General features: G+C 48.8%; 1 protein-coding gene and 2 non-coding genes across 3 annotated transcripts; 2 read left to right on the forward strand and 1 right to left on the reverse strand.

The window, feature by feature from the left end:
• Window positions 1-8,514: 8,514 nt before the first annotated feature.
• On the reverse strand, window positions 8,515-8,588 carry TRNAK-CUU (transfer RNA lysine (anticodon CUU)). Its single transcript has one exon. It is a non-coding gene; the product is annotated as a tRNA-Lys (tRNA).
• Window positions 8,589-12,168: 3,580 nt separating this feature from the next.
• Window positions 12,169-12,241, forward strand: TRNAG-CCC (transfer RNA glycine (anticodon CCC)). The gene has a single exon. It is a non-coding gene; the product is annotated as a tRNA-Gly (tRNA).
• An 8,428-nt stretch (window positions 12,242-20,669) lies between these two features.
• On the forward strand, window positions 20,670-24,838 carry SPACA3 (sperm acrosome associated 3). Its single transcript, XM_014478527.2, has 4 exons — window positions 20,670-20,920; window positions 21,851-22,009; window positions 22,399-22,477; window positions 24,772-24,838. The coding sequence occupies exons 1-4, from the start codon at window positions 20,734-20,736 to the stop codon at window positions 24,836-24,838; spliced, it is 492 nt and encodes a 163-aa protein (XP_014334013.1). The 5' UTR covers window positions 20,670-20,733.
• The last annotated feature ends 21 nt before the right edge of the window (window positions 24,839-24,859 follow it).

Below are 24,859 nucleotides of genomic sequence, written 5' to 3' on the forward strand. Positions count from 1 at the left end.
CAAACCCAGCCCCCTCCGACCCGGCCTCCTTACCTCTTTGCTTCCCCACTGGCTGCATGAGGAGCCCACGCAGGGAAGGAAGAATGCCCAAGTGACGGGCCAGGTCATACCCCATCACAGGCTGGCTAGATTGCTGTATATGGTTTTAAGTCCCCTGCAGACCAAGGCCAAGAAACGAAGTCCAGCCTCCTGTGCCCTTCTCAGGTCACACGAGGGACAAGCCCACAGGGCATCCATCGCAGCCCCTCTTGCTTTGGCAGTGGCCACCTTTACCCCTCCCAGGCCCTGTCCCCAGAGCTCAATCAGCAGATCCATCTCCACACTGTATGTTTTCCATTAGATTTCTCCCACAATAGTCTCGTCCTTGGGCTTCCCAGGTGGCACTAGCAGTAAAGAAACTGCCCGCCAGTGCTGGAGATGGAAGAGACACAGGTATGATCCCTGAGTCGGGAAGATCCCCTGGAGGAGGGCACGGCAGCCCACTCCAGTATTCTTGCCTGGAGAATCCCGTGGACAGAGGAGCCTGGCGGGTTACAGTTCATGGGGTCGCAAAGAGTCAGACACGACTGAAGCGACTAAGCACGCACGCATGCATTCTCATCCTTTACAACTTGGCAGCGTTCGTCCTTTTGTTCTTGATGCCTAATGAAAATTAGTGATTCAGGAAATCACCAAGGAGTCCTTAGGCAGGCAGCGGTACCCTCTCATCCTCACAGGGAAGGATGGTGGGGGCAAGAAGAAGGTGCATGGACTTGGTCTCTCTAGAGGCTTTGTTGTGTGTTCATTGATGCTGCAAATGCTTATTAAGCACCTATTGGGTACCAGTGTCTGGGTCAGGGCCTGAGAAGATTGTGAGAAATGAGAAGGTAAGGCTGCATACCTGTTTTCTTCCCTATTTGCTTGCTGGTGAGGTCTTGCCACAGAGGGATAGATTTTTCAGGACTGACTTCTGTACACGTAGCTCTGACTGGTTGCTCAGACCTTCCCTTGATGAACCCTCATCCCCCCAGAGCAGCCTTCCTGACATTTGTTTCTTTCACACTTGAGCTTGCTTTCCCTTTCTGAACTTAACCCCTTGAGCCCCGAGGGGGGTGCATTCTCCCGAGGCCAGCCGTGGAGCCGAAATCCTCCTCCTACTCACCCTTGCCCTGAGCTCTGCTCTGGCTTATTCTCACCCCCTTGCCCTAGACTCAAAGGAACCGGGTGCTTTTAAAGGACAAGCATTGCATTTAAGGCTGAGTGCTGATAATACAATTAGACTAAAGCTTCTGGAATAGCTCCATTGCCTTCTTCTACAGTACATTGACTTCCTTTGCAGAGAACACTGAATGATGACTAAAAGCCAGCTTCCCTGGAGAAAGGGTGGATTAACCAGGAGAAGAGGGCATTTCCACTTCCTTTTTTAAAATGTTGAAGGAAACAGAATTGGATGTTACCGTCCATTTCTGCCTCCTCTACCTTCCTTTCTATTTCTTCTGCGAAGGCTGAGTCTCTCCATCCTCCGAGCAGGAGGAAGGCACACCTGGGAGCTCACCAATGTGCCGTACAAGCCTGTGAACTCGCTGCCTGTGTGCAGGACACATTCATGCAGTGTAGATTCTGAGCTCGGCCACCGTATGTGCGAGAGCCTTAGCAGGATGCTAGCAATCTGGGTTTTAGATCCAGTGGAGTGGCTCAGATTCTAATCATTCCTTGGGGTTGCATCTCCTTGTATTTTGAATGATTGATTTTAGATATTTAACCTGAAGACTTGGCATTTCAGAATGTTAGTTCTCTGCATAGCTTAACTTATCTACGTCCTTGTTGACCTTTAGTGAGTAAAGAATGGTCTTGGCTTTACCATGGGACACATTCTGTATTACAGAGTTGCTTTTTTTGCTGAGGCTCAGGGTTGAACGACACCTGCCCTGCTTTAAGCAGTTGGAAGCAGCAATCTTCACTTCCTTTGACTCACACATTCCTCAGCAGTTGAGGGAGGGAGAAGATGCTGGGGTTTAAAAAAAACACAAGTTGGGAATTCTCTGGTGGTGCAGTAGTTAGGATGGGGCTTTTTCACTTCTGGGGCCCAGGTTCAATCCCTGGTCAGGGAAGTAAGATCCCTGCAAGGCATGTGGTATGGCCAAAACCACCACCTCCCCCCCCCGAAAAAAGACAAAAAAATACAAGTTGATATGCTCCATTCATCAGATCTTCATCTTGAGCAAACAACCAATGTTTACTCCTCTGTGTGTGTTTATATATTTCTTTTTCTCTCTCTGTCTGCATGTAGAGAGGCGGTGGGTAGCACGGTCCATCAAACATTTTTGTCTTGGAACCATAAGGGGCTTTGTGATTTCTCATGAAAATCTTACATTGAGAATACAGTTGAGCCTAGGCAGTACATTGACTGGTACCCATCTGTGGTCTTTAGCATATCATAGCGATGAGAGCTAACAATTATGAAGCACTGACTGGATGCTTTCTCTCACTTGAAATTCACAAGACTCCTAATTGATTTGCAGTTTTCATCTCTATTGACAGTTAGGTCACTGTGTAGGGAATGCAGAGGAGGGGTTTGATTTCAGGCCAGATTTGCATCAAAGCTCTGTAATCCCCACTCCATATTGACTGGGCTGTTGAAATGATTCTCCCATTTAAAAATTTCCTGGTAAAAACATTTCTCCTTAGGATGGATCAGAGGCCCAAATGCAGGCTGTATTAATCTCCAGTGCCCAAATTGCCTCTACCTCAGAAAGCTGCCTGCAAAGTCCAAGATCCATAGGGGCCTCTTGGAAAGTTCCATAAAAAATGTGATTCTCTTGTTTCAAAGGTCCCACTGCTCTGGTGGCTGTTGAATGAGGACACTTTTGAGCAAATCACAGTTCCCTTGAACATTTCCCCCTTCTGATCCATTATGATTTTTTTTAAGACAAATATTTGCTAAGTGCCGACTATATGTAAGGTTAATCATTTCTTCTCAGACAATGCAGGAATGGTGAAGTAGAAATAATTATAGTTGAAGAAATGGAGGCAAGGATATTCTCAATTTTGCTTGCAGAGACCCAAAACACCATAAGCAAAGTCAATGGGTGGGTGATGCTGAAGCGTAGCTAGAGGATGGGGAGGGGCCCAGTCTTAGGACGGGCCATTTAGATCATCAAACCAAACTGAACATCTTATTTTACAGATCAGGAAACAGAATGCAGCCTCAAGATGAGATGGCTTGTCCAGCATCACACAGAAGATAGGACCCAGAGTGTGTTCATGCGTGTTAAGTCAATTCAGTCATGTCCAGCTCTTTGTGACCCCGTGGACTGTAGCCCACAGGCTCCTCTGTCCGTGGAATTCTCCAGGCAAGAACACTGGAGTAGGTTTCTGTGCCCTCCTCCAGGGGCTCCTCGTGACCCAGGGATCAAACCCATGTCTCTTGCTTTGGCATCGAAGCATGTGTAGCAACATCCCTGGCTTCTACTCACTACACGTCAGCAGCACGCCTCTCCCCACTTTGGGGTAACCAGAAACGTCTTCAGTCATTGCTAAGTGTTCTCTGGGGGGCAAAATCAGCTCTAGCTGACAGCCCTTTCAGATCCATTGAACAGCATGAAGCTGGTGCTGAGTTTTCTCCTGGCAGTTTGGGAGGGAAACTGGCCTTGGGTCCAAGAGGAGAAAGCCTTTCCTCCCAATTGTACCATCCCAGTACCTTGGGGAGAGCTATCTGGGGCCCCTGATCTCAGCCAAGAGAGGACAGCTCTCAGAGAGGTGGGGAAAGGGGTCCGAGGGCACGCAGCAGGGCAGCCAGGCCTTCTGAGAGTGTGTGTGTCACTCCCCCATCTCGCAAATGGTCAGCGGGTCAGCAGCGCACATAGAACCGAGTGTGGTTTCTCCTCCACACGCCATAAGGAGCCCCCAACAGTATGCAGGCTGTGTGCGCTGAGCCCGAAAGCAGTAACATCAGAGGGCTCCGCCTGTGTGCTCTTTGTTAGTTACAGGAGGCGTGTATTAATATGAAGCTGTGTTCTGGAAAGTTGGGTCTGGCCTTGGCCCTGACTCTTACCTGACATGGGACCCAAAGCAATGTCTTTTGAGGATTTTTGTCCTCATGTTCATAAAATGACGATATCAGACCATATATGTAAGGAGAAAACTTCCTACTGTCCCCATTGGCCTCCCCATACCCCCAGCCTTGAGAATCGAACAGCTAATAAAGCTGTTTATGGGTCATATTTATTTTAATGAGCAATGAGAGTAGCTTTTTTTGAGTTCTATGGAGGAATAGGGATATTCTTAAAACTCAGTTTAACCTGTTCATTTCACAAGAAAGATGTTACTAAAAATGACATTTTTAGCTCCTGAAATGTGAGCATTCAATATCTGGGCCTTTTAGGAGCAGCAACATGGAGGCAAGTTTCCACACTTTGAGCCATAAGCAAAACGAGTCAGGCCGCGGGTGGCCTGGGTGTGGTCTCAGTAGTCTCTTGTCGCTCTGAGCTTAGTCGCTCAGTCGTGTCCAGCTCTTTTCCACCCCATGGACTGTAACCCGCCTGGCTCCGCTGTCCACGGGGATTCTCCAGGCAAGAATGCTGGAGTGGGTTGCCATGCCCTCCTCCAGGGGATCTTCCCAATCCAGGGACAAACCTGGGTCTCCCACATTGCAGGCGGATTCTTTACCATATGACCCACCAGGGAAGCCCCAATAGTCTCTTGAAGTGAAGTGAAAGTCTCTCAGTCTGACTCTGACAGTCCATGGCATTCTCCAGGCCAGAATACTGAAGTGGGTAGCCTTTCTGTTCTCCAGGGAATCTACCCAACCCAGGGATCAAAGCCAGGTCTCCCGCATTGCAGGTGAATCTTTACCAGCTGAGCCACAAAGGAAGCCCAAGAATACTGGAGTGGGTAGCCTGTCCCTTCTCTAGCGGATCTTCCCGACTCAGGAATTGAGCCAGGGTCTCCTGCATTGCAGGTGGATTCTTTACCCACTGAGCTATGAGCCAAGCACAACAGTCTCTTCAGTGAAGTTGCTCAGTCGTGTCCGACTCTTTACAATCCCACGGACTGTAGCCTACCAGGCTCCTCCATCCATGGAATTTCCAGGCAAGAGTACTGGAGTGGGTTGCCATTTCTTTCTCCAGGGGATCTTCCCGACCCAGGGATCGAACCCAGGTATCCCGCATTGCGGGCAGACGCTTTACCGACTAAGCTACCAGGGAAGTTAACAGTCTCTTAGGTCTGATATATAATATATGGTTTTGTGTGCAAGGAGAGCGCCCCTAGTGTAAATCTTGAAGTTCAAGACTGAATATTGTTCAGAGAGGGCTTTCCGGGTGGCTCAGTGGTAAAGAATCTGCCTGCCAATGCAGGAGATATAGGAGACACGGATTCGATACCTGGGTTGGGAGGGCCCCCTGGAGAAGGAAATAGCAATCTACTCCAGTATTCTTGCCTGGGAAATTCCATGTTTAGAGGAGCCTGGAGGGCTACAGTCCATGGGAAGGCAAAGAGTCAGACACAACTGAGCGACTGAGCACGCATGCTCTTGCAGAAAAGGATGGAGGGGTTTGGGGACAAGATCAAAGTTGGTTTATTAAGAGAATAACCAGAGAAGTATGTTTTTGGGAAGCCTTTTGGACTGGCTTTGCAGTCAAAGGACTTGGGTTTTGCTGTCAGACTTGGCTTCAAATCACTACTTCCAAGATTGTACACACTTGGGTGAGTTACTTCCACCCCATTTTCTTTTTGTGAAACCGAGATGATTAATACCCACCTCTCAGAGTGTTTTTGGAGTAAATGAAGGAAGCGGGGGTTGAGAGAGTGATTGAAGATGAAGTTGGAAAGATTAGGCTTGATCATGAAGAGTTTATGTACTGTGCCAAAGAGTTTGAACTTGACTCAAAGAACAAGAGAGCCAATGGAAGCTTGTGAGCAACAGAGACAGGGTAGCACTTAAGAGTTGGAAACGTCAGGTTGGTTTATTTCTCTTCTTCAGTTCTTGTCTCATGGCAACAGAAATTTGGAGCGATGGACCAAAAAGTATAGGTCCACAGGCAAGTTACAGCTCAGTTCAGCTCAAGCAGACAGATCTTTTATCAGTCCAACACTCCCAGAAGAGTCCTCTTTATCCCTATCAATTCCTACTGGCTTCCCTCTTTTACACTTCCAGCTCTTCCTTTTGGTTATGCCCAGTGCAAAGCAGGGCTTGCACCCACCACCAATCAATGAAAGGAAATGCAAATGGGCATATACTCAAGGCCAAGTGACAATTATGCTATAAAACAGCAAGTTGTCTTGTTTGTATCTTCCCATAATTCATCTGTTATAATTAGATGTAGAATATTCATGAGCCCGAAATAGGCTCCTAACTGGCTAAGGTTATGTGGAGAAGCCCCTGTGGTCAGTTTGCATTCCCTGTGTGCCTAGGGCGCATGTGCAGGGCTGGGAACGTATCTGTGGTTACTTTGTAGCATATCTGTGAGCTCTCCCGTGGGAGGGAGTTTAGAGATCTGCACGCATCCCTTTCACCCCCGCCTTCCCTCATTGCTCCTGTGTAACGTCCTACCTAACAGAAAGATAACTGGTGGCAGTGTAGACAAGGGGGCTTGAGACTTTGGTGGTTTTGATGGAGCTGGAATATATGGGAAAGAGATTTTGGAAGTAGCATTGACTTGCAGTTGATGCAATATTATGGTGGGTCTTGAGATGGGAGGGGACAGGGTGCAGTCGGAAATGGCAGCAAGCATATGTGGAGCTTTTGTTAAAATCCTTTCCTATAAGCCTTCTTACCTAATTCTCACAATAGTTTTATAAGGAGATATTGTAATTATCCTTCTCATTTTGTATGTAAGGAGTCTGATAGAGAGATTAAGTCAAAGGGTATACAGTTAGCAAGCGGCCAAATCAGAATGTTTCACCCAGGTCTTTGGTTCCAATTATGTCTCTATCTCTCAGATCACACTGCATCTCAAGGTTTAGAGTGAAGTCACTGCAGAGAGAGAGGCAGTCTGGGTCCAGGGTTGGATGTGTGCTGGGGCCCCAGGTTGTACAATCTCCCTGGTTGCTAGGAGTCTCTGATGATCAGAGTCCCCAGGTTGCTAGGCGACCTGGGTTGCTAAGAGTCTCAGTTTATTATAGGCCTTGGGTTGTCAGAAGCCTTGGGGTATTCAGGCTTTCAGTTTATGAAAAGCTTCATGGTTCTCAGAGACATCAGTTATTAGGGGCCCCGGGCATCTAGGGCTCTTGGCTCTTAACATCACCAGGTTGTGAGCCCACCCTGCTTGCTAGGAATCTCAGGATGTCAGAGGTCCCGGGTGTGTGAAGGCCTTCAGCTGCTGAAGTGCTGGTTTACTGGAAACCTCAGTTTTCAGTATCTCAGACTTGTGAGGTTACTAAAGATGTGGGCTCCGATTTTTAGGTCCATGGCTTCCCAAAGTCATGGGTCAACATGCAGCTTTCTCCCACCCATTTCTCTTCTTTCTCTTGTCAGAGTTTCTGGAGCTTTCTCTTTTTCTCAGGTGCTTTATCACAGACAGCCTCATTCTGCTCCCGCAGCTGTGCTGACCTGATTTCTTCTACTCCCAGTTCTTCCCACTTAGGTACCAATTCCAAGACCTTTGAGTAGAAATTTGTTACGGTTCCTAAATAAAGCAGATATCGAAGCACATCTGGGTTATGTTTATGTTCTCATCATTCACCCTCTGGCCAGTCAGCTTTAATAATCTTAAATTAGACTTTGTGGAAAAGTCCAGGGTTGAGTGCCCCTCATTTCCAATTATTTTATTAGATGAGTCAGAACAGTAAAACTTGCCTGTGCATATTTTTGTAAAAACATTTGATTATCAAATAGTTATTCTCAGAAAGTTGCAAGGATGGTAGAGAGAGATCCGGGGACTCTTCATCCAGTTTCCCCCAGTGGTTACATCTTACATATCCAAGTGATTCAATGCTAGTATAGTAATTCTCTGCTTATCCAGAGATCTCGTGACTTCCATGAGGGCTAACACCGTGCAAACTTGGATGGGGAAAAGGCCTCTGATTGGTTAAAATAAGCTCCTGCTTTCCCTTTGCAATATCCTTACAGAACACAATATATAATTGGCCTCTTGTATCCATGGGCTTCCACCTGCAGTTGGTTAAATATGAAGATACAAAACCCGTGGATATAGAAGGCCGATTGTACTAGGCCATTCACTATAGGGACTTGAGCATCCTTGGATTCTGGTATCCTGGGTGGGGGCGGGGAGGTGGTCCTGGAACCCAAACCCTACAGATACAGAGGGACCCACTTTTAGTATCATTCAGGACACTGCGATTGTGACATTGTGTGTATGCAGTTCTGTGTCATTTTCTAACACGTGCATTTGTGTAGCTACCACCTGAATCAAGATACAGAACTTGTTCCAGCACCACAAAATCTCCCTTGAGTTCTCCCTGTAGAGTCGAATGCTTTCCTGTCCCTCCCAGCCAGTGTGGTTTTTAAAAAATATTTCTTTTTATGTATTTATTTGGTTGCACTGGGTCTTATTTGCAGCATGTGGGATCTAGTTCCCTGACCAGGAATTGAACCTGGGCCCCCTGCACTAAGAGTGCAGGGTCTTAACCACTGGACCACCAGGGGAGTCCACCAATCAGTGTGTTTCAAAATATGTAATCCTAACCTTTACTCACTGCCCCTGGGCATCTCACCCATTAATAGGTCACGGAAATGCAGAGATAAATATAATGTCCTCCTTGCTCTGAAAGAACTCACAGACAGGGCTACAGTCATATAAATCATAAATTAGAGTGCAACATGGGAGTCCTGTGACTGAAAGAAACTCAAAGGACTTTGGCAAGAAAATAGACTGGAGGGTTCGGAAGGTGGAGAGTGTTGGAATTAACAGTTCCTGTGGAAGTTGCAATACTGGACTGATTTTGAAGGATGGAATGGAGTCCATCCTCTCCATGCCCAGTGAGGAGAGATGTTGGAAGATCAGTTTGGGGAGGACTGGGTGGCGCAGCACTGTGGAAGCCCGGAGTGGGGTATTGCATGGAGAGCGGTGTTGGGAGGAAGGGATGGAAAGCGGGGGAGAAGACAGCACGTGGAGGACCACCCGGCTGCTGAGCTAGTCCTGCAAGGGGCAGAGAAATCCATCGAAAGATTTAAAAATGGGGGCTGCTATATTCAGTTTTACCACTTCGATGTAGGGGGACCAGTTAGGGAATGATTGCAGTCCCAGATAAGGTACGCTGGCAGCACCAATCGGAGTGGTGGGAGCAGACAGGGAGGGATCGTTTTTGACCTCTGAAGGACATCGAGATGGGCAGAGGGGAGTATGACAGGGATGAGCAAGCTCTTTTTCCAAAGGGATGTTTTCCCTTTCTCTTCGCTTTATATGTATATATATAACTTACTTATTTGGCTGCAGTGGGTCTAGTTGCCACAAGTGGGATCTAGATCCCTCATGAGGGATGGAACTTGGGCCCCCTGCATGGGGAGCATGGAGTCTTAGCCACTAGACCAGCAGGGAAGTCCTGTTTTTCCTTTCTCTTCAGTCTGTGTCAGTTTCCTTGAGAGCAAATCCCTAGGATGGAAGTGCAGGAATATGAATGCTAGTAGAGTAATTCCCTGCTTATCCAGAGATCTTGTGATTTCCACGAGGGCCCACACGACACAACCTTGGATGGGGAAAAGGCCTCTGATGGATTCAGACAAGCTCCCACTTTCCCTTTGTAATATCCTTCAGGCCCTTCTACTCAGAGCCTTTTCTAACAATTCAAGTGCAGCTCTTTAAAGGGTGTTTAGTTGGTTTCGTCTCCACCCCCGCAGATAACAATAACTGAAAACTACCTTTATTGGGTGTCTGCTTGGTGCCAGATTCTGTGTAGAATGCTTTGCCTGTTATCCCATTAATCCTTTCAATGATCCACTGTATGGCTCTTCTTTTTCACTTTACAGGTGAGGATATTGAGGTTCAGCAAGGCTAACAAACCACCAAAGTCACAAGCTAGTGAACTCTGTGACATGAGGACCAAATATCTGGGTTCCAGCCCAGCCAGCCCAGCTGCCCTGGACTGAGGAAGCCACTTGTCACAGGAGGGGAGGGAAGCCGGTCAGCCGGTAGTGGCACCACCACGAAGAACGGAATCATGTGGGTTGATGAACCTGACGACTGTTAAAAATGATCTTCTACCAGCTTCACAGGAGGAGTGTGTCAGTCAGGGTTCTCCAGGGAATAGAACACGCAGTATGTGTGTATATAAACACACATATTTGTGTTCTGTCACTCAGTCACGTCCCACTCTTTGTGACCCCACGGACTGTAGCCCATCAGGCTCCTCTGTCCATGGGATTCTCCAGGCAAGAATACTGGCGTGGGGTGCCATTTCCTACTCCAGGGGATCTTCCTGACCCAGGGGTTGAACCCAAGTCTCTTTCATTTCCTGCATTGGCAGGCAGATTCTTTACCACTGAGCCTCCTGGGAAGCCCAGTAAATATACATATGCTGCTGCTGCTGCTAAGTCGCTTCAGTCGTGTCCGACTCTGTGCGACCCCATAGACGGCAGCCCACCAGGCTCCCCCGTCCCTGGGATTCTCCAGGCAAGAGCACTGGAGTGGGTTGCCATTTCCTTCTCCAATGCATAAAAGTGAAAAGTGAAAGTGAAGTCGCTCAGTCGTGTCTGGCTCCTAGCGACCCCATGGACTGCAGCCTACCAGACTCCTCCGTCCATGGGATTTTCCAGGCAAGAGTACTAGAGTGGGGTGCCATTACATATAGGGAACTATAAAAAGTTTGGTTAGACCAGTTGTTATATATATATATGTGTGTGTGTGTGTGTGTGTGTGTATCCCAAATATATATATATATATATTTGGGATAAGGCTTATGCAGTAATGGAAGTGGGCAAGTTCCAAGATCCGTAGAGTGAGCTGGTAAGCTGGAGACCCAAGAGAATCAATGGGTGTCATTCCAGTCCAAAGGCTGGCAGACTTAAAACCCAAGAAGAGATGTTTCAGTTCTATTCCGTAGGCAGGAAAAAAGCCAATGTCTCAGTTTGAATTGCAGTTTGGCAGGAGGAATTCCCTCTTATTTGGGGGAGGATTCACCTTTTTGGTCTGTTCTGGCCTTCTACTGATTGGTTGAGGCCCACCTACATTAGGTAGGGCAATCTGCTTTCCTCAATCACTGATTTAAATGTTAATCTCGTCTAAGACACAGTATAGTGAATATATGGAGAAGGGTAGTGGTAACTCACTCCAGTATTCTTGCCTGGAGAATTCAGTGGATAGAGGAGCCTGGCGAGCTACAGTCCATGGAGTTGCAAAGAGTCAGACATGACTGAGTAACTCACACACACACACACACACACACACACATACATAGTGAATATAGACAGAATATTATAATCATCAAACTTGCTGAGAGACTTAATTATTCTAGCTATTAATAAGAAATAATGATGTAATGTGACTGAGGTTCTAATTATGGCTATGATAATGCTATCACAATATAGAAATGAATCAAATTAACACATTGTACACCTTAAACTTACACAACCTTGTGTGTCAAATATATTCCAGTTTTAAAAAATGTTAATCTCATCCAAAAACACCCTCACAGAAACACCCGGAGTAGTGTTTGACCAAATAACTGGGTACCCTATGGCCTAGTCAAATTGCCACATAAAATGAACCATCACAAGGAGGAAGACAGATTAATGATGGAGACACAAAACTAAAAGAATATGATGGGGAGAGACTGTGTAGTGTAGGGTTAATGACTTTATATGCCTCCCAACTCCTGATAACAATGTCTTGAAATTACAGCCACACACTGATCAATGATGAAAGTAAGAGGAACACAACTTGCTGAGACGAGGTTAGCTCTGTTTTCAATGTTCTGAGTTTGGAGTGAATGGAGTGAGCAGGTCTGTCTCTAGGGGCTCCAGGGGCTCCCTACTCGTAGGCAGAGGAGGATCCATTTCTTCATTGTCCAAAGAACCTTTGCACACTCTTTTGAGACCAGCCTCCTGATGGAGTTCTCTGAGCTGAGGTTCTTCTGAATCAACCATCTAGATGATTTGCATTCATTTCTTCATTTCTTTCCATAGTATTTTTGATCTTGCTCTCAATAATGGAAAAATAGACGATTGAGACACAATGGGCATCTCCTAGTTTGCTGGGAGGGATGGAGAAAGAAGATACTGCTGTAGGGACTTCCCTGGTGGTCCAGTGGCTAAGACTCTGTACTCCCTATGCAGGGGACCCAGGTTCGATCCCTGGTTGGGGAACTGGATCCCACATGGTGGAACTGAGAGTTTGCATGCCACAATGAAGATCAAAGATCCTGCATGCCACAAATAAGACCTGGCACAGCTAAATAAATATAATAAAAAGAAGATGCTGATGTAGTGTGATAGATGCTGAGATGGCACATTAGCATTGCTGGGTGTGCCAGGATGTAGGGGACTCCTGACTCAGCAAGGAGTCCAGGGGAGGAAGTCAAGCTCCAGCGATGCTTTAAGGAGGACCAGCAGCTAGCAAGTTGGCTGGAATAGAATGGGTGTGTTTGATACAGAGAATAACATATATAATATCATACAAGACAAGGTTGCACAATATCGGCACACATTTAGGGAACTAAAGTTTGACTAGAAAAGTGGTTCCCACCACTGGTAGCACTTCAGAATCTCCTGGAAGGGTTAAAAAATACTAATGCTGGGTCTTACCCCTAGAGATTTGGATGTAGTTGGCCTAGGGTGGGGTCCAAGTGTTTGTATTTTTTTTTTTTTTAGTGCAGCTAGGACTGAGAACCAGGAAAGTAAGAGGTGCTTTTGTTGTTGTTGTTTACTTGCTAAGTCCTGTCTGATTCTTTTGTGATCCTGTGGACCGTAGCCCGTCAGGCTCCTCTGTCCATGGGATTTTCCAGAAAGAGTACTGGCATGTGTTGCCATTTCCTTTTCCAGGGTATCCTCCCAATCCAGGGATGGAACCTACATCTAATGCATTGGCAGGTGGCTTCTTTACCATTGAGCTGCCTGGGAAGCCCAAAAGATGCTTTAGGATAACTTAAACCTGAAGGCAGCCAGTGGGGGAATCTCTGCTGGGATGTGGTCAAGAATCTGAGCTTGCTTTGGGGAAACTGGAAAGACTTGTGTTGAGCTCAGCAGAGAAATAAAGACCCACCAAATGTCAACAAGGGCCTTGTCTGCCCTCATAACCTTTTTTTTTTGAGCTGCTGTTTCTTCTTCTCCATTTAAAAATAAAAGTCAAGTGGGAAATAACAAAGCATACAGTAAAATAATAATAAGCTGAAAGATGACTCAATAAAAAGAAGTGATAAAATAATAAAAGCAGACTGATACAGTAAAAAAAAAAAAAAAAAACCCAAAAACTCAACCAAACAGAATCACCACCCAGGGCCAGACAATAAAAGCAATAGCTAAGATGTACTGATCCAACTGGTGATCGTGACAGTGAAGGAGGATTATTCCCATTTTACAGAGGAGAGAAATGATGCTTGGGGAGATTACATATCATGGTTCCAGGGGGTGGGGCAGGGGAATGACTCCATGTGATAGGTGAGGAAATGGAGGTTAACCCAACAAGAATAAATAGCCAGTCAGGGGCAGACCAAGACACTGAGCTCAGGTTTTCTAGCTCAAGTCCAGGGAACTTTCACCTGGACAGAGGCCAAGCCTTGGTGGTATATTGGCATCATCAGGGAAGCTCTGAAGAAATCCTGATGCTGAAGAGGTATTTCTTCAAAGAAGACATGCAGATGGTCAACAGGCATATGAAAAAATGTTCCACACCTCTAATTATTAGAGAAATGCAAATCAAAACCACGATCACACCTGTCAGGATGATTATTATTAAAAAAAAAAGCGAAAGATAAGTTTTGGCAAACATATGGAGAAATTGGAACCCTTGTGTATTGTTGGTAGGAATGCAAAATGGTGAAGCTGCTATGGAAAACAGTGTCCTCAAAACACTAAAAATAGAACTACCGTATGATCCGGCCACGCCACTTCTGGATATTTATCCAAAAGAATGGAAATCACGATCTCAAAGAGATGCTAGCACTCCTATGCTCATTGCAGCATTATTCACAAGTGCCATGATGTGGAAACAAGCAAAATGTCCATCACATGAATAGATATTTAAAATGTGGTATATACATCCAAGGGTATAACTATTCAGCCTTAAAAAGGAAGGCAATCCTGTAGCATATGACCACGTGGATGAGCCTTGAGGACATTATGCTCAGTGAAACAAGCTGGTCACAGAAAGACCAATACTATATGACCCCACTTATAGGAGGTGTTTAAAAGAGTCAAGTTCATAGAGTCGAAGAGTGGAACTGTGGTTGCCGGGGGCTGGGAGAGAAGGGCATGGGGAGTCACTGATCTATGGCCATAAAGTTTTAGTTAAATGAGATGAAGAAGTTCTGAAGTTCTTCTGTACAACACTGTGCCTACGATCAACAACACCGTACTAGACATTTAAAATTTTGGTGAGGGTAGATCTCACGATAAGGGTTTCTACCACAATAAAATTAGAAAATAAAAAAGGAGATCCTGATGCAACCACAGGTCAACCCCTCGATTCTAATCTGGTCCATCTGTGGCTGGGGGGGAGGCACACAGGACGGACAGGAGCAGCCTGGCATGTTTTTGGCTGTCAGTAGTAACTGATCCTGTGTCTCGCGCACCTTTAAAGGTATTTCCTGTCTTGCTATTCCCCCTCGAGAATTAAGGAAACAGAGAGGTTAAGTCCCCTTTACTGGGACACCCAGCTGGTAGTCACTGGCGCCTGTCTTCATTCTCAGATCAGCCTGACTGCCAAGTCCATGCCCTTAAGGCTTTGAAGCAGGGGCCCCTGTGGGGCATGGATGCGGTTGTCACATGCCCTTCCATTTCATTTCTCTGCCCCGCAAGCTTTAGCGTCGGCAGCATCACCTTTGTCCTGGGCTTGTCCACTATCTTCACGCAGATGGAGAACGGGGCGGAGGAGAACGGGAGCAGAACGGAAGAGTGGAATGGTGAGGTCAGCTGCCCGGGGAGACGGTGGGCACCCGCCAGCATCAGCATTGCTGGGTAACCCCCAGAAGGGCCTGTTGGGAGGAGAGGAGCCATCCTTCAAAGTGTTGTGTGTAGGGGCAGAAGCAGGCAAGAGGAGGTGAGCTTAGATACTCTGAACAGGTCTCCAGGCCCTGAAACTGAGGGGTTTGAGTGGGGGTGCTATCAAAGCTCAGTGGGTGAAGATGGTTCTAGAAGATGAGCTCACAGAACTGGGGAGTTCCAGAAGGCCCCGCGTCAGTTTCCCATCATTCTCTCCCAGCCGGGTGCTGGGGGGCCCATCAGTATCATGGGGCGTGTTCTGGGCTGAAGCCGGGTGTCGGGCCACCGCTGTTACTGCTACGGTCACTGCTGCGCAGCTCTGGTGAGGACGACACGGTCAGTGAGCCGCCTTCCCCCTCCTCCTGCAGCTGTTAACCAGGGCCCTGGACTGGTCTGACCAGAGAGGGGCATGGGAAAATGAAGGTGGTGGTCAGAGATGGTGAGGGGATACTGGGCTGGTGAGGATAGGGGCGCTGAGCTGAGAGAGAGAGAGAGGGAGAGAGAGAGAGGGGAGACCACGCTGGCAGGTCTCTGGTCTTTGAATCACCAGACCTGACTCCTTCCACCTCTAGACCTGCTGGGGAAGGCTCAGGAAGAAGTTACTTTGAAATAACTCTTGCTACTGAAAAAGCAGAAACAGTCTCTGTATAACAGTGGGTTTAGTTCCTTCATCTATAATTGGGGATAGTAATCCTCCCCGCCCCTCAAATTGTTGTGAGGATTAGATGAGATTAAGTCAGAAAACAGCCAGAAAAGGGCCAGCACAGTGTCGGTCACACTTTAAGAACTCAGAAGGGTGTCTGCCTCCCTCTCACCCCCGACACTTTGATGAGTGGGCTCATGCGCTGAGCACATGACTTCCGTATACTTCAGTCTTGAGAAGGGCCCATTTGATCAGCCACTCCAGGCCGGCAACTCTGCTTGACTCTCAGGATAAGAAGAGAAATAAGAGCGCCATTGTTCTCTGGAGGCTCACCTTGTAGTGGGGGAAGGCTGATGTCTTTTACAGTCTAGTGTGCAGAAACACGGCGCTTTGGGGGTCTTGAGGGGGCCGGGCGCTTCCTGGGGACATCTCACTGGGGAACTCACTTCTGATGTGACCTTTGAAATATGAGTAAGAGTGATGCATGTAAAGGAAAGGGGTTCTCATTCAGATGGCAGGTTCATCATGAGCAAATGACATGGCATTATTGCCGTCATTTAGTCGTTAAGTCGTGTCTGACTCTTTGGCGAGCCCATGGACTGTAGCCCACCAGGCTCCTCTGTCCGTGGGATTTCCCAGGCAAGAATATTGGAGTGAATTGCCATTTCCTTCTCCAGGGGATCTTCCAGACCCAGGGTTCAAACCCACATCTCCTGCTTGGCAGGCAGATTCTTTAACACTGAGCCACCTGGGAAGCCCTGATATGGCATTACTGGAGCTTAAAGTATCGTGGGGAGAGGTCAGCAAGCCTGGGTCACCAGCGTCGTTGTGGACCACACTTGGGATCAGTGATGAAGAACACCATCTAAGGATGTCCCCTGGCCAGGCTTTTTGTTTAAAACCTTCAGTCTGGTGAATGTGTGTAGAATAGTTTGGGAGAAGAGTCAGGACTAGATGCAAGGAGACCATCAGCACACCAGGAGGGTGGTCTGAACTAAGGGAAAGACGTTGCTCTTGGAGGGAAGGTGGCCTCACCAGCACTTCAGGATTGATGGGTTGCGGATGAGTGAAAGATGTTGTGATGGAGAGAAGGAGTGAAGAATGACATTTATATAGCTAGTTTGGATAACCATAGGTTTAAACCATGCAACATGATGAGTTTAAAGCCGAGAATGTTTTAAACCAAGAAGAGAAGACATAGAAAAGAGCTCTAAAACAGTGGGACCATGGGCTCTACTTTGGATGTGCTCAGCTGGAGGTGCCTGTGTTACCCACATGGAGACAGTCAGGAGGCAGTTAGCTGTGAGGTTGGCCGCTCTGGGGAAGATGTAATAGGAGCCATCATCCTGCAGGGGGCAGTAGGGACAGGCATGCTCAGGCATCCTGCAGCCTGCCAAGGTTTCCTTTGTTTTGTCTTTGCCGGGCCTCCTGTGGCACGTGGGATCTTAGTTCCTGGACCAGGAATTGAACCCGTGCCCCCTGTAGTGGAAGCACAGAGTCGTAACCACTGGACCACCAGGGAATTCACAAGAGTGTTTCCTGAAGTGGGAGCGAGGACAGCTCAAGGCAGAAATGCCTAGGAAGTGTATCAGCATTTAAGACCTGGGCAGAAGTGTGTTACACAAGGGGAGTCCGAGGGAAGCATCGTGGTAGCAGAGAGAGGGAGAGGTAAGAGTTTGAACCAGGTGGAGCGGGCAGCAGGAGGCAAGGCTGCTGAGAGCTCCTGCGAGACAGGAGCCCACGAGGGTCCACTGCACTCCTGGGCAGAACAGTGTCAGGTGAGAGGTCGCGATGGTGATGCCAAGTGTCTGTGGGTTGAAAAATAGGAGGCGAGAAAATCATAGATTTTCATGTAGATGTTTAAATGAGAAGAGAGGAAGAGGGACAGGTCAGTAGAGAGAGAGCCCAGGGAAGGTATTTTAGGAGCTAAAGACCTAAGTACGTCCGTACCTGCAGAGGAAGGAGGAGCCGATGGAGAGGAGATGCTGGTGATGCTGAGAGAGGAGGAGTGGCTGGTGGAACAAGGCTGAGAGATGGGGAAGGATGAAACGCAGAGCTTGGAGGAAAGATGGGTCCAGATCGTCATAGAGGCACCTTCTCTGTGAGGACGGCTGAGGCTGTGGATGCCTTTGTGAGTGGGGTGGGGTGAAGGCAGAAGGAAGGAGGACATCTCACAGGGGATCACCTTGTTTTTCTCAGTGAGGCAGGAGGTGAGTTGGGACAGGCAAGGGAGGGGAACTCGAGGACGGTAACGAAGGTCCTGAGTACCCTTTGAGCAAAACGGTAGAGAGAAAGCTGACCGAGACGAGCATCAGTACCTGTGCCAGCATCGCTTTGTAATAGAAAGAACAACCAGCTGAGCTCTAGTGCAAAAAGCCCAGTTCTCTCTGTGTCTTTCTTTTCTTATTCATTCTTTCAACCGTCGGATGAGGCAAGTGTTATTAATTTCCTAATTTTATAGAGGAAGGAAATGCAGCTAGAAAAGTGTTCACATCAGAGACGTAAAGCAAAGAGGTGGGCTTCCCGCTGAGACAAGGCTTGCTGCAAAGCACACCCTTGTTTCGTCACCCTTGGGCTTGGGGCCACCCGTTTTCAGGGACACCCACTCCTGTGGCTGGGTTTCATTTCTGGAGTTTATGAAGGTGGAGGGCCAGTTGGCGGGGGTGGTGTGGAGGTCGTGAGAGACAGGTATGTCGGAGGTGGTCAGGGAGAGATAGAACTGGACTAGAAGGCTGCAGAGGTTGGGGGGATGTGGAATGATGACGGGATGCAGGGATGACGAGGCTGTGGGAGCCGGTCGCTGAGACAGAGTGGAGGTCAAGACGGTAACCAGGTGCAAATGGCCTTTGTGATATTGGGGGCTGATCCGCAGAGCCACTGATGAGAGGCGTGGAGGGCAAACTGAATGGGGTGAGACGAGCTTCGAGGGAGGCAGAGCTTTAGCAAGGAGATGGTTTAGAAGGGGTGGTGGGCATGGAGGAGAGTTTTCAGCACCGCCTGGCCTGGGAGAGGGTCTGTGTGTGGGGGAGAGCAGCCTCCACTTGAGAGGCTGCAGGCTGGCAGTGCTCTAGGGGAAAACCTGTCCTCAGTTCAGGCCAGGAGGGGGAGGCTCACTGAAGAGAGCTTCATGGCCGTGGGGCTGCAGGATCGATATGCACTGATGCTGCTGCTCAGCCGTCCCCTCTGGGAACATCTCTCTGTGTGTGTCTTCAGTTGCTCCATTATGTCTGACTCTTTGCAGCCCCTTGGACTGTGGTCCACCAGGCTCCTCTGCCCAAGGAATTTTCTAAGTAAGAATACTGGAGCGGGTTGCCATTTCCTTCTCCAGGAGAGCTTCCTGATCCGGGGATAGGACCTGAGTCTCTTGTGTTTCCTGCATTGGCAGGCCGATTCTTCACCACCAGCGCCACCTGGGAACATCTGCTTATGGCCAAATCCCGGTGGAGCTTTGGAGTCGTGTAAACTTTGGTTTCAGTCCAAACTCTGTCCCTTCTGGGAGTTCCCTGGCAGTCCAGTGATTAGGACTCTGAGTTTTCACTGCGGTGATTCTGACTTCCATCCCTGGTCCGGGAACTAAGATCTGCGAACTTTGTCCCTTCTGAGTTGTGAAATCTTGGGCTTTAGGACTCAGTGATGCCTGGCATTTTTTTTTTTTTTGGCTGTGACACATGGCATGTAGGATCTTAGTTTTCTGGCCAGGGATCAAACCTGCTCCCTCTGTGTTGCAGAGTCTTAACCACTGGACTGCCAGGGAAGTCCCATGCCTGACATGTAGTATGGAGCTCAGAATACGTTTGTGTTCTCCCTGGTTTCCCTCCTCTTCTCTCAGCTGCTGGGGCAGGAGGGTACGAAGCAGGATTGGAATGACCCAGCAATCCCACTTCTGGCTATATACCCTGATAAAACTATAATTTAAAAAGACACATGTACCCTGATGTTTGTTGCAGCACTATTTACAATAGCTAGAACATGGAAGCAACCTGGATGTCCATCGACAGATGAGCGGATAAAGGAGTTGTGATATATACATACAATGGAATATTACTCAGCCATAAAAAGGAATGAAACTGGGTCATTTGTATTGATGTGGATGGACCTAGAGTCTATCACACGGAGTGCAGTAAGTCAGAAAGAGAAAAACAAGCATTGTATAATAAGGCATATATATGGAATTTATTATAGAAAAATGGAACCGATGAACCTATTTGCAGGGCAGGAATAGACATGCAGACAGAGAGAACAGACTTTGGACACAGCGGGGGAAGGAGAGGGTGGGACGAATTGAGAGAGTAACACTGAAACATTTACATTAACATGTGTATTGAATAACATAGACAGCTAGTGGGACCCTGCTGTGTAGCAAGTGGTGCTGTGGGATGACCTATGCGGGCGGGATGGGGTGTGAGGTGGGGGGAGGTTCAAGAGGGAGGAGACGTATGTATATTTATGACCGATTCACGTTGTTGTCTGGCAGAAGCCGGGCTTCCCAGGTGGCGCTAGTGGTAAAGAACCCACCTACCTGCCGCTGCAGGAGACACAAGAGACGCAGGTTCGATCCCTGGGTCAGGAAGATCCCCTGGAGAAGGAAATGGCAACCCACTCTAATATTCTTGCCTGGAGAATCCCATGGACAGAGGGGCCTGGTGGGCTACAGTCCATTAGGGTTGCATGGACATGACTGAAGCGACTTAGCTGCAGGCACACGAGGCAGAGGCCAACACAATATTGAAACAATTATCCTCGAATTAAAAATAAAGGGAAAAAAAGCATAACTGAAGGGGAAAGGGGCTGACCTTGGGGAACCCTCTTGGGCTCTTCGGGGTGTGGCTGATGCTCCACCAGGGCGGCAAGGTGGCAGGCTGGCTGCCCCCTTGTGAGGGAGCCCCCCTCCCCACTTTCCCATCTACTCAGGCTCTGTTTCCCTTCTTCTTCCAGGGGTAGCCTTCTGTGAGCGGCCTGCCATCTCAAAGCCTAGCTCTGAGCTAGTGTGGCGGGGGCTCTGTGCCCCCCCGCCCGCATGGAAGCCGGGAGCTGGGCTCCCAGAAGGTGGCCCCGCCCGCCCGGGATCGTGCTGCTGGCCTTGGCTTCTGTCCTCAGCAGCCTGCTCTCCTCCGGCCAGGCCAGGGTCTACAGTCGCTGCGAGCTGGCCAGGGTGCTTCAGGATTTTGGCTTGGAGGGATACCGGGGCTACAGCTTGGCTGACTGTAAGGACCCCGATCTCTCCCTCCTGCTCCCCCTCCCTCCTCCTCACTCAAGGGCTGTGGCCTTGGGAGCCTCTGTTCTCCTTTTTCAAATCAGGATCCTATGCGCTGACAGGTGGAGAACTCCCAGGACTGGGGTAAATACCCAGCAGGCAGGCGATGGGTTGTTGTTGTTGTGGAGTCGCCCAGTCAAGTCTGACTCTTTGCGACCCCAATGGACTGCAGCACGCCAGGCTTCCCTGTCCCTCACCATCTCCCAGAGTTTGCCCAAGTTCATGTCCGCTGAGTCAGTATTGCATAGGAACCTGGAAGGGTAGGCGACAGGTGACCAAGCAGAATTGCTCCCTTATGTCCTTTCCTGCTGGTAAGTTGGGCGCCACAGGGAAAGAAGGGTTTCCTATCTTTAATGGAATCATGGCCACTAGGATCAGACACTGCCAGTGAAGTCAGGGGCACGCTGAGCAAATCTAAGGAAGACCAAGCTTTTCAAGCTGGTGGAAGTTTCGAGACACTAACAAGTACAACCACCCCTGGACTCATTTCTTCTCTAGTTCCAGCCCTTTCTCTCGGTCCCACCTGTGCCTTCCCAGTCGTGCCTCTCAAGAGTGAGCTCTTGTTCATTCATTCCCCAAGCATTTCTTGGGTCTTGCTATGTGCGGACGATGAGACCGAGGGAACGTGGCAGGAAGGAGGTCGGGAGACCCGTGGACTCCTGCTGTTTGGTAGCTGTGTATAACCTTGAGTAAGTCACTTTGCCCCTCTGAGCTTCAGTGGATTCCTTTGTCAAGGAGGTGAGAGGGTGTCAGCCCTGATCTCCTGGAAACAGGAGTTGAGGCTTGGAGGAGCTGATGCACAGGGTCTACCCCGTGAGCTCTCTGGTCTGGGGTGGCCTTTGTCATCCCACCCGCAGGCCTGTGTCTCCACCCTATGCAGGGATCTGTCTTGCTTACTTCGCAAGCGGCTTCAACACAGGTGCCGTGGACCATGAAGCCGATGGCAGTACCAACAGCGGCATCTTCCAGATCAACAGCCGAAAGTGGTGCAAAAACCTCAACCCTAATGTCCCAAACTTGTGCCAGATGTACTGCTCCGGTAGGCGGGGCCTGGGCCCGGGGCTGGCTGGGGCCTCCTCTCTGGCCTTATTTGCTCCTCTTGCTTTTTTGTCTGAGTGGGAACCCCTGCTGCCTGCTGGGTCTACCAAGGATTGTGGGGTGGGGCAGGTGATGAGAGTGGCCCTCCATGAATCTGATTTAGGATCCCAGGTGGGACACTGTCCGAGAGCTGTGGGAAGAAATGGGGGATGGCTTCTGATGGGGGAAGTGATGGAGTAAGACCTGTGCTTCCAGAGGGCTTGAGAGACAGGGATGGAGCTAGGATGGAGGAGGGTGTGTGTGTGTGAGTGAGAATGACAGACAGACAGACTCTGGATGTCCAACTCCACCTCCTGCTCCTTCATCGTGTTTCTCTGCCTCCCACCCCAGACTTATTGAATCCCAACCTCAAGGATACTGTTATCTGTGCCATGAAGATAACTCAAGAACCCCAGGGTCTGGGCAGCTGGTAAGTAATGTGGGTTGGAGCCCCCTGCTCCAACTAGGACCACAGCAGGGAGCTAACCTGGGTTGGGAAGATCTCCTGGAGAAGGCAAAGGCTACCCACTCCAGTATTCTGGCCTGGAGAATTCCATGGACTGTATAGTCCACGGGGGTCGCAAAGAGTCAGACACGACTGAGCGACTTCCGCTTTCACACTACTTTCCATCTTAAACCAGGCATCATTTCATGGCCTCACACTCTAATCTGCTCACCACCACCAATGTATTTGAAGACAGTACATTGAGTTTTAGGGAATAAACAAGTCACTGGAGGTCACAGAGTCAAGCCTGGCTCTTCCAAGATCTTCCTATGTTGGACCAGGGTCTAGTAACTTTGTTTCTTAACTGTGACATCTTTGTCTAGTACAACAGATCAAAAAAGTTCCCTGCTTGAAGCATGATGAGTTCTCTGGAGACCCCCCTGTCAGTCTTCCTTGCTCACCTCCTTTCCGCAAGATGGCCTTTGGGAGCCATCGTCAGGGGCAAGAGAGTTGGATGAACATCTGCTGGGGCATCAAACTAGATCTTTGGAGCCCCTGGAGCAGCAGCCCTACAGCTTCCCAGCCTCTTCTGATGGGAGCTTCACTCTGTAGAGCCTCCTACCTCCCTTTCTTCCCATATCTAGATGGGAGACCAGCAGGGGACAGAATGTGGGGCAGGTAGAATTCCCCCAGGTGGTTGGAGCACAAGAACCCATGGCGGATGCGAGAGTGACAAAGCTGGTGAGGTCATCGGGAAGGCATCAAATGTCAGCGCAAAAGTAGAAGGAAGTGGGGTGGGCTACAGGCAGGGGGGACTAGTGGGGAAGCCTTGGTAGGAGTCCAGTGAGAGATGGAAGGTGTGGACGTGCCCAGTTGTATGGGCGATGGGCAGGAGAGGGATGGGGGTGAGGGGCTGCGGAGGAGAAACAGGGACAGGTGATATGTGGCCAGTGAGGGAAAGGAGGAGCTGAAAAGGACTGCAGACATAGAGAAAGTCTAAGGTGGGCCTTGAGGTTGACCACAGCTTTGGAGACATGTTGATTTGCACCCTGAGAACTGAATCTGGAGTGAGGCAGGCTCAGCAGGAGAGGGTGCACATCTGTAAAATCAGGAAGGGTGAATGCAGGCTAAGGCAGGAATCCGAGGACTTGGAGGTACCACTCTGGGATGGGAGAAACAGATTCCATAGGGCTAAGTCAAAGAACAACTCTCTTGTATGCTGGGAGTAAGTCTCTGAGAGGTGTCCCCAGAGGGCAGTGGTCGCAGAAAGAAAGGTGCTGTCTGTTCCCTCCACACAGGCACCTGAGAACTTATCTGTGCCAGGCTCTGTGCTGGGTGCTAGGCTTCAGAGGTGGTGGAGACCCAATTCTCGGCCCTTACGGATCTCAGTCTAATGGAAGAGATGAACAAGCCAGTCAACCCCTCTCACTTAATAGATCTACTGAGGTCCTTTAAGGGCACTCTTTGCCATTGGGCTTTTTGACACTGACATTCTAGAGGACACTAGTTATCCAAACTTGGAACCCCTGGGAATGTAGGACCCCCAGGACCCCAGGATCTTGCTTATCATCCTCAAGATGCTTGTATGACACTGGAACAAGGTAATGGTCCTAAAAGAGCCTATAAACTATAGTTACCATCAATGAAGAGATCCACATTGGTAGCGAGGAAGAATAAGACCCAGATTGGTAGCCAGGGAGAATGGCATGTGGATGCATTTCCATCGTTTACAAGCTGTGGGCCGTGGGCAGACAATTTCCATCTTAGTTTCAGTTTTTCATTTGGAATATAAGGAACACAGTATCAGCTCAATCTAACTTACAGGGCTGCTGGGGGGATGGCAGATTAATGCGTGATGGGTGTGACAGTGCTGTGTAAACCATAAAGGGCCGCACACCTGTACGGTGGCACTGTCTGCAGAAGCAGCATGGTGTAGGAAGAGAGAAATGGACTGAGGCTCTGGACCTCAGGACCCCAGGCCTTTGCCACTGACTCCTGGGTGAACTCGAGCAAATTATTCTGTATCTCCATCAATAAAATATCAGGCTAGACAGATAACTTGTTACGGGTCATTCTCTTCCTTAAAAAAAAAAAATCTTTTTTTCCCTAGGGGCTTCTTGGCTAGTTAACATGCTGGCTTGTCTCTCTTCCCCTTGCCTGGCCCCTTTCCTCACCTCACTTCCGGTTTAGTGCCCACATCTCCTTCCCGTTCTTCTCTGGGCAAAGACTGAAGACTGCAGCTGACTTGCTCTCTCCTCTTCCCCATCTTCCACCCTCAGGGAGGCATGGAGGCATCACTGCCAGGGCAAAGACCTCAGTGACTGGGTGGATGGCTGTGAGCTGTAGGATTCTCTCTGGATGGACGGG

Source organism: Bos mutus, chromosome 19 (genome assembly GCF_027580195.1).
Source record: "Bos mutus isolate GX-2022 chromosome 19, NWIPB_WYAK_1.1, whole genome shotgun sequence".
Classification (NCBI taxonomy): Eukaryota; Metazoa; Chordata; class Mammalia; order Artiodactyla; family Bovidae; genus Bos; species Bos mutus.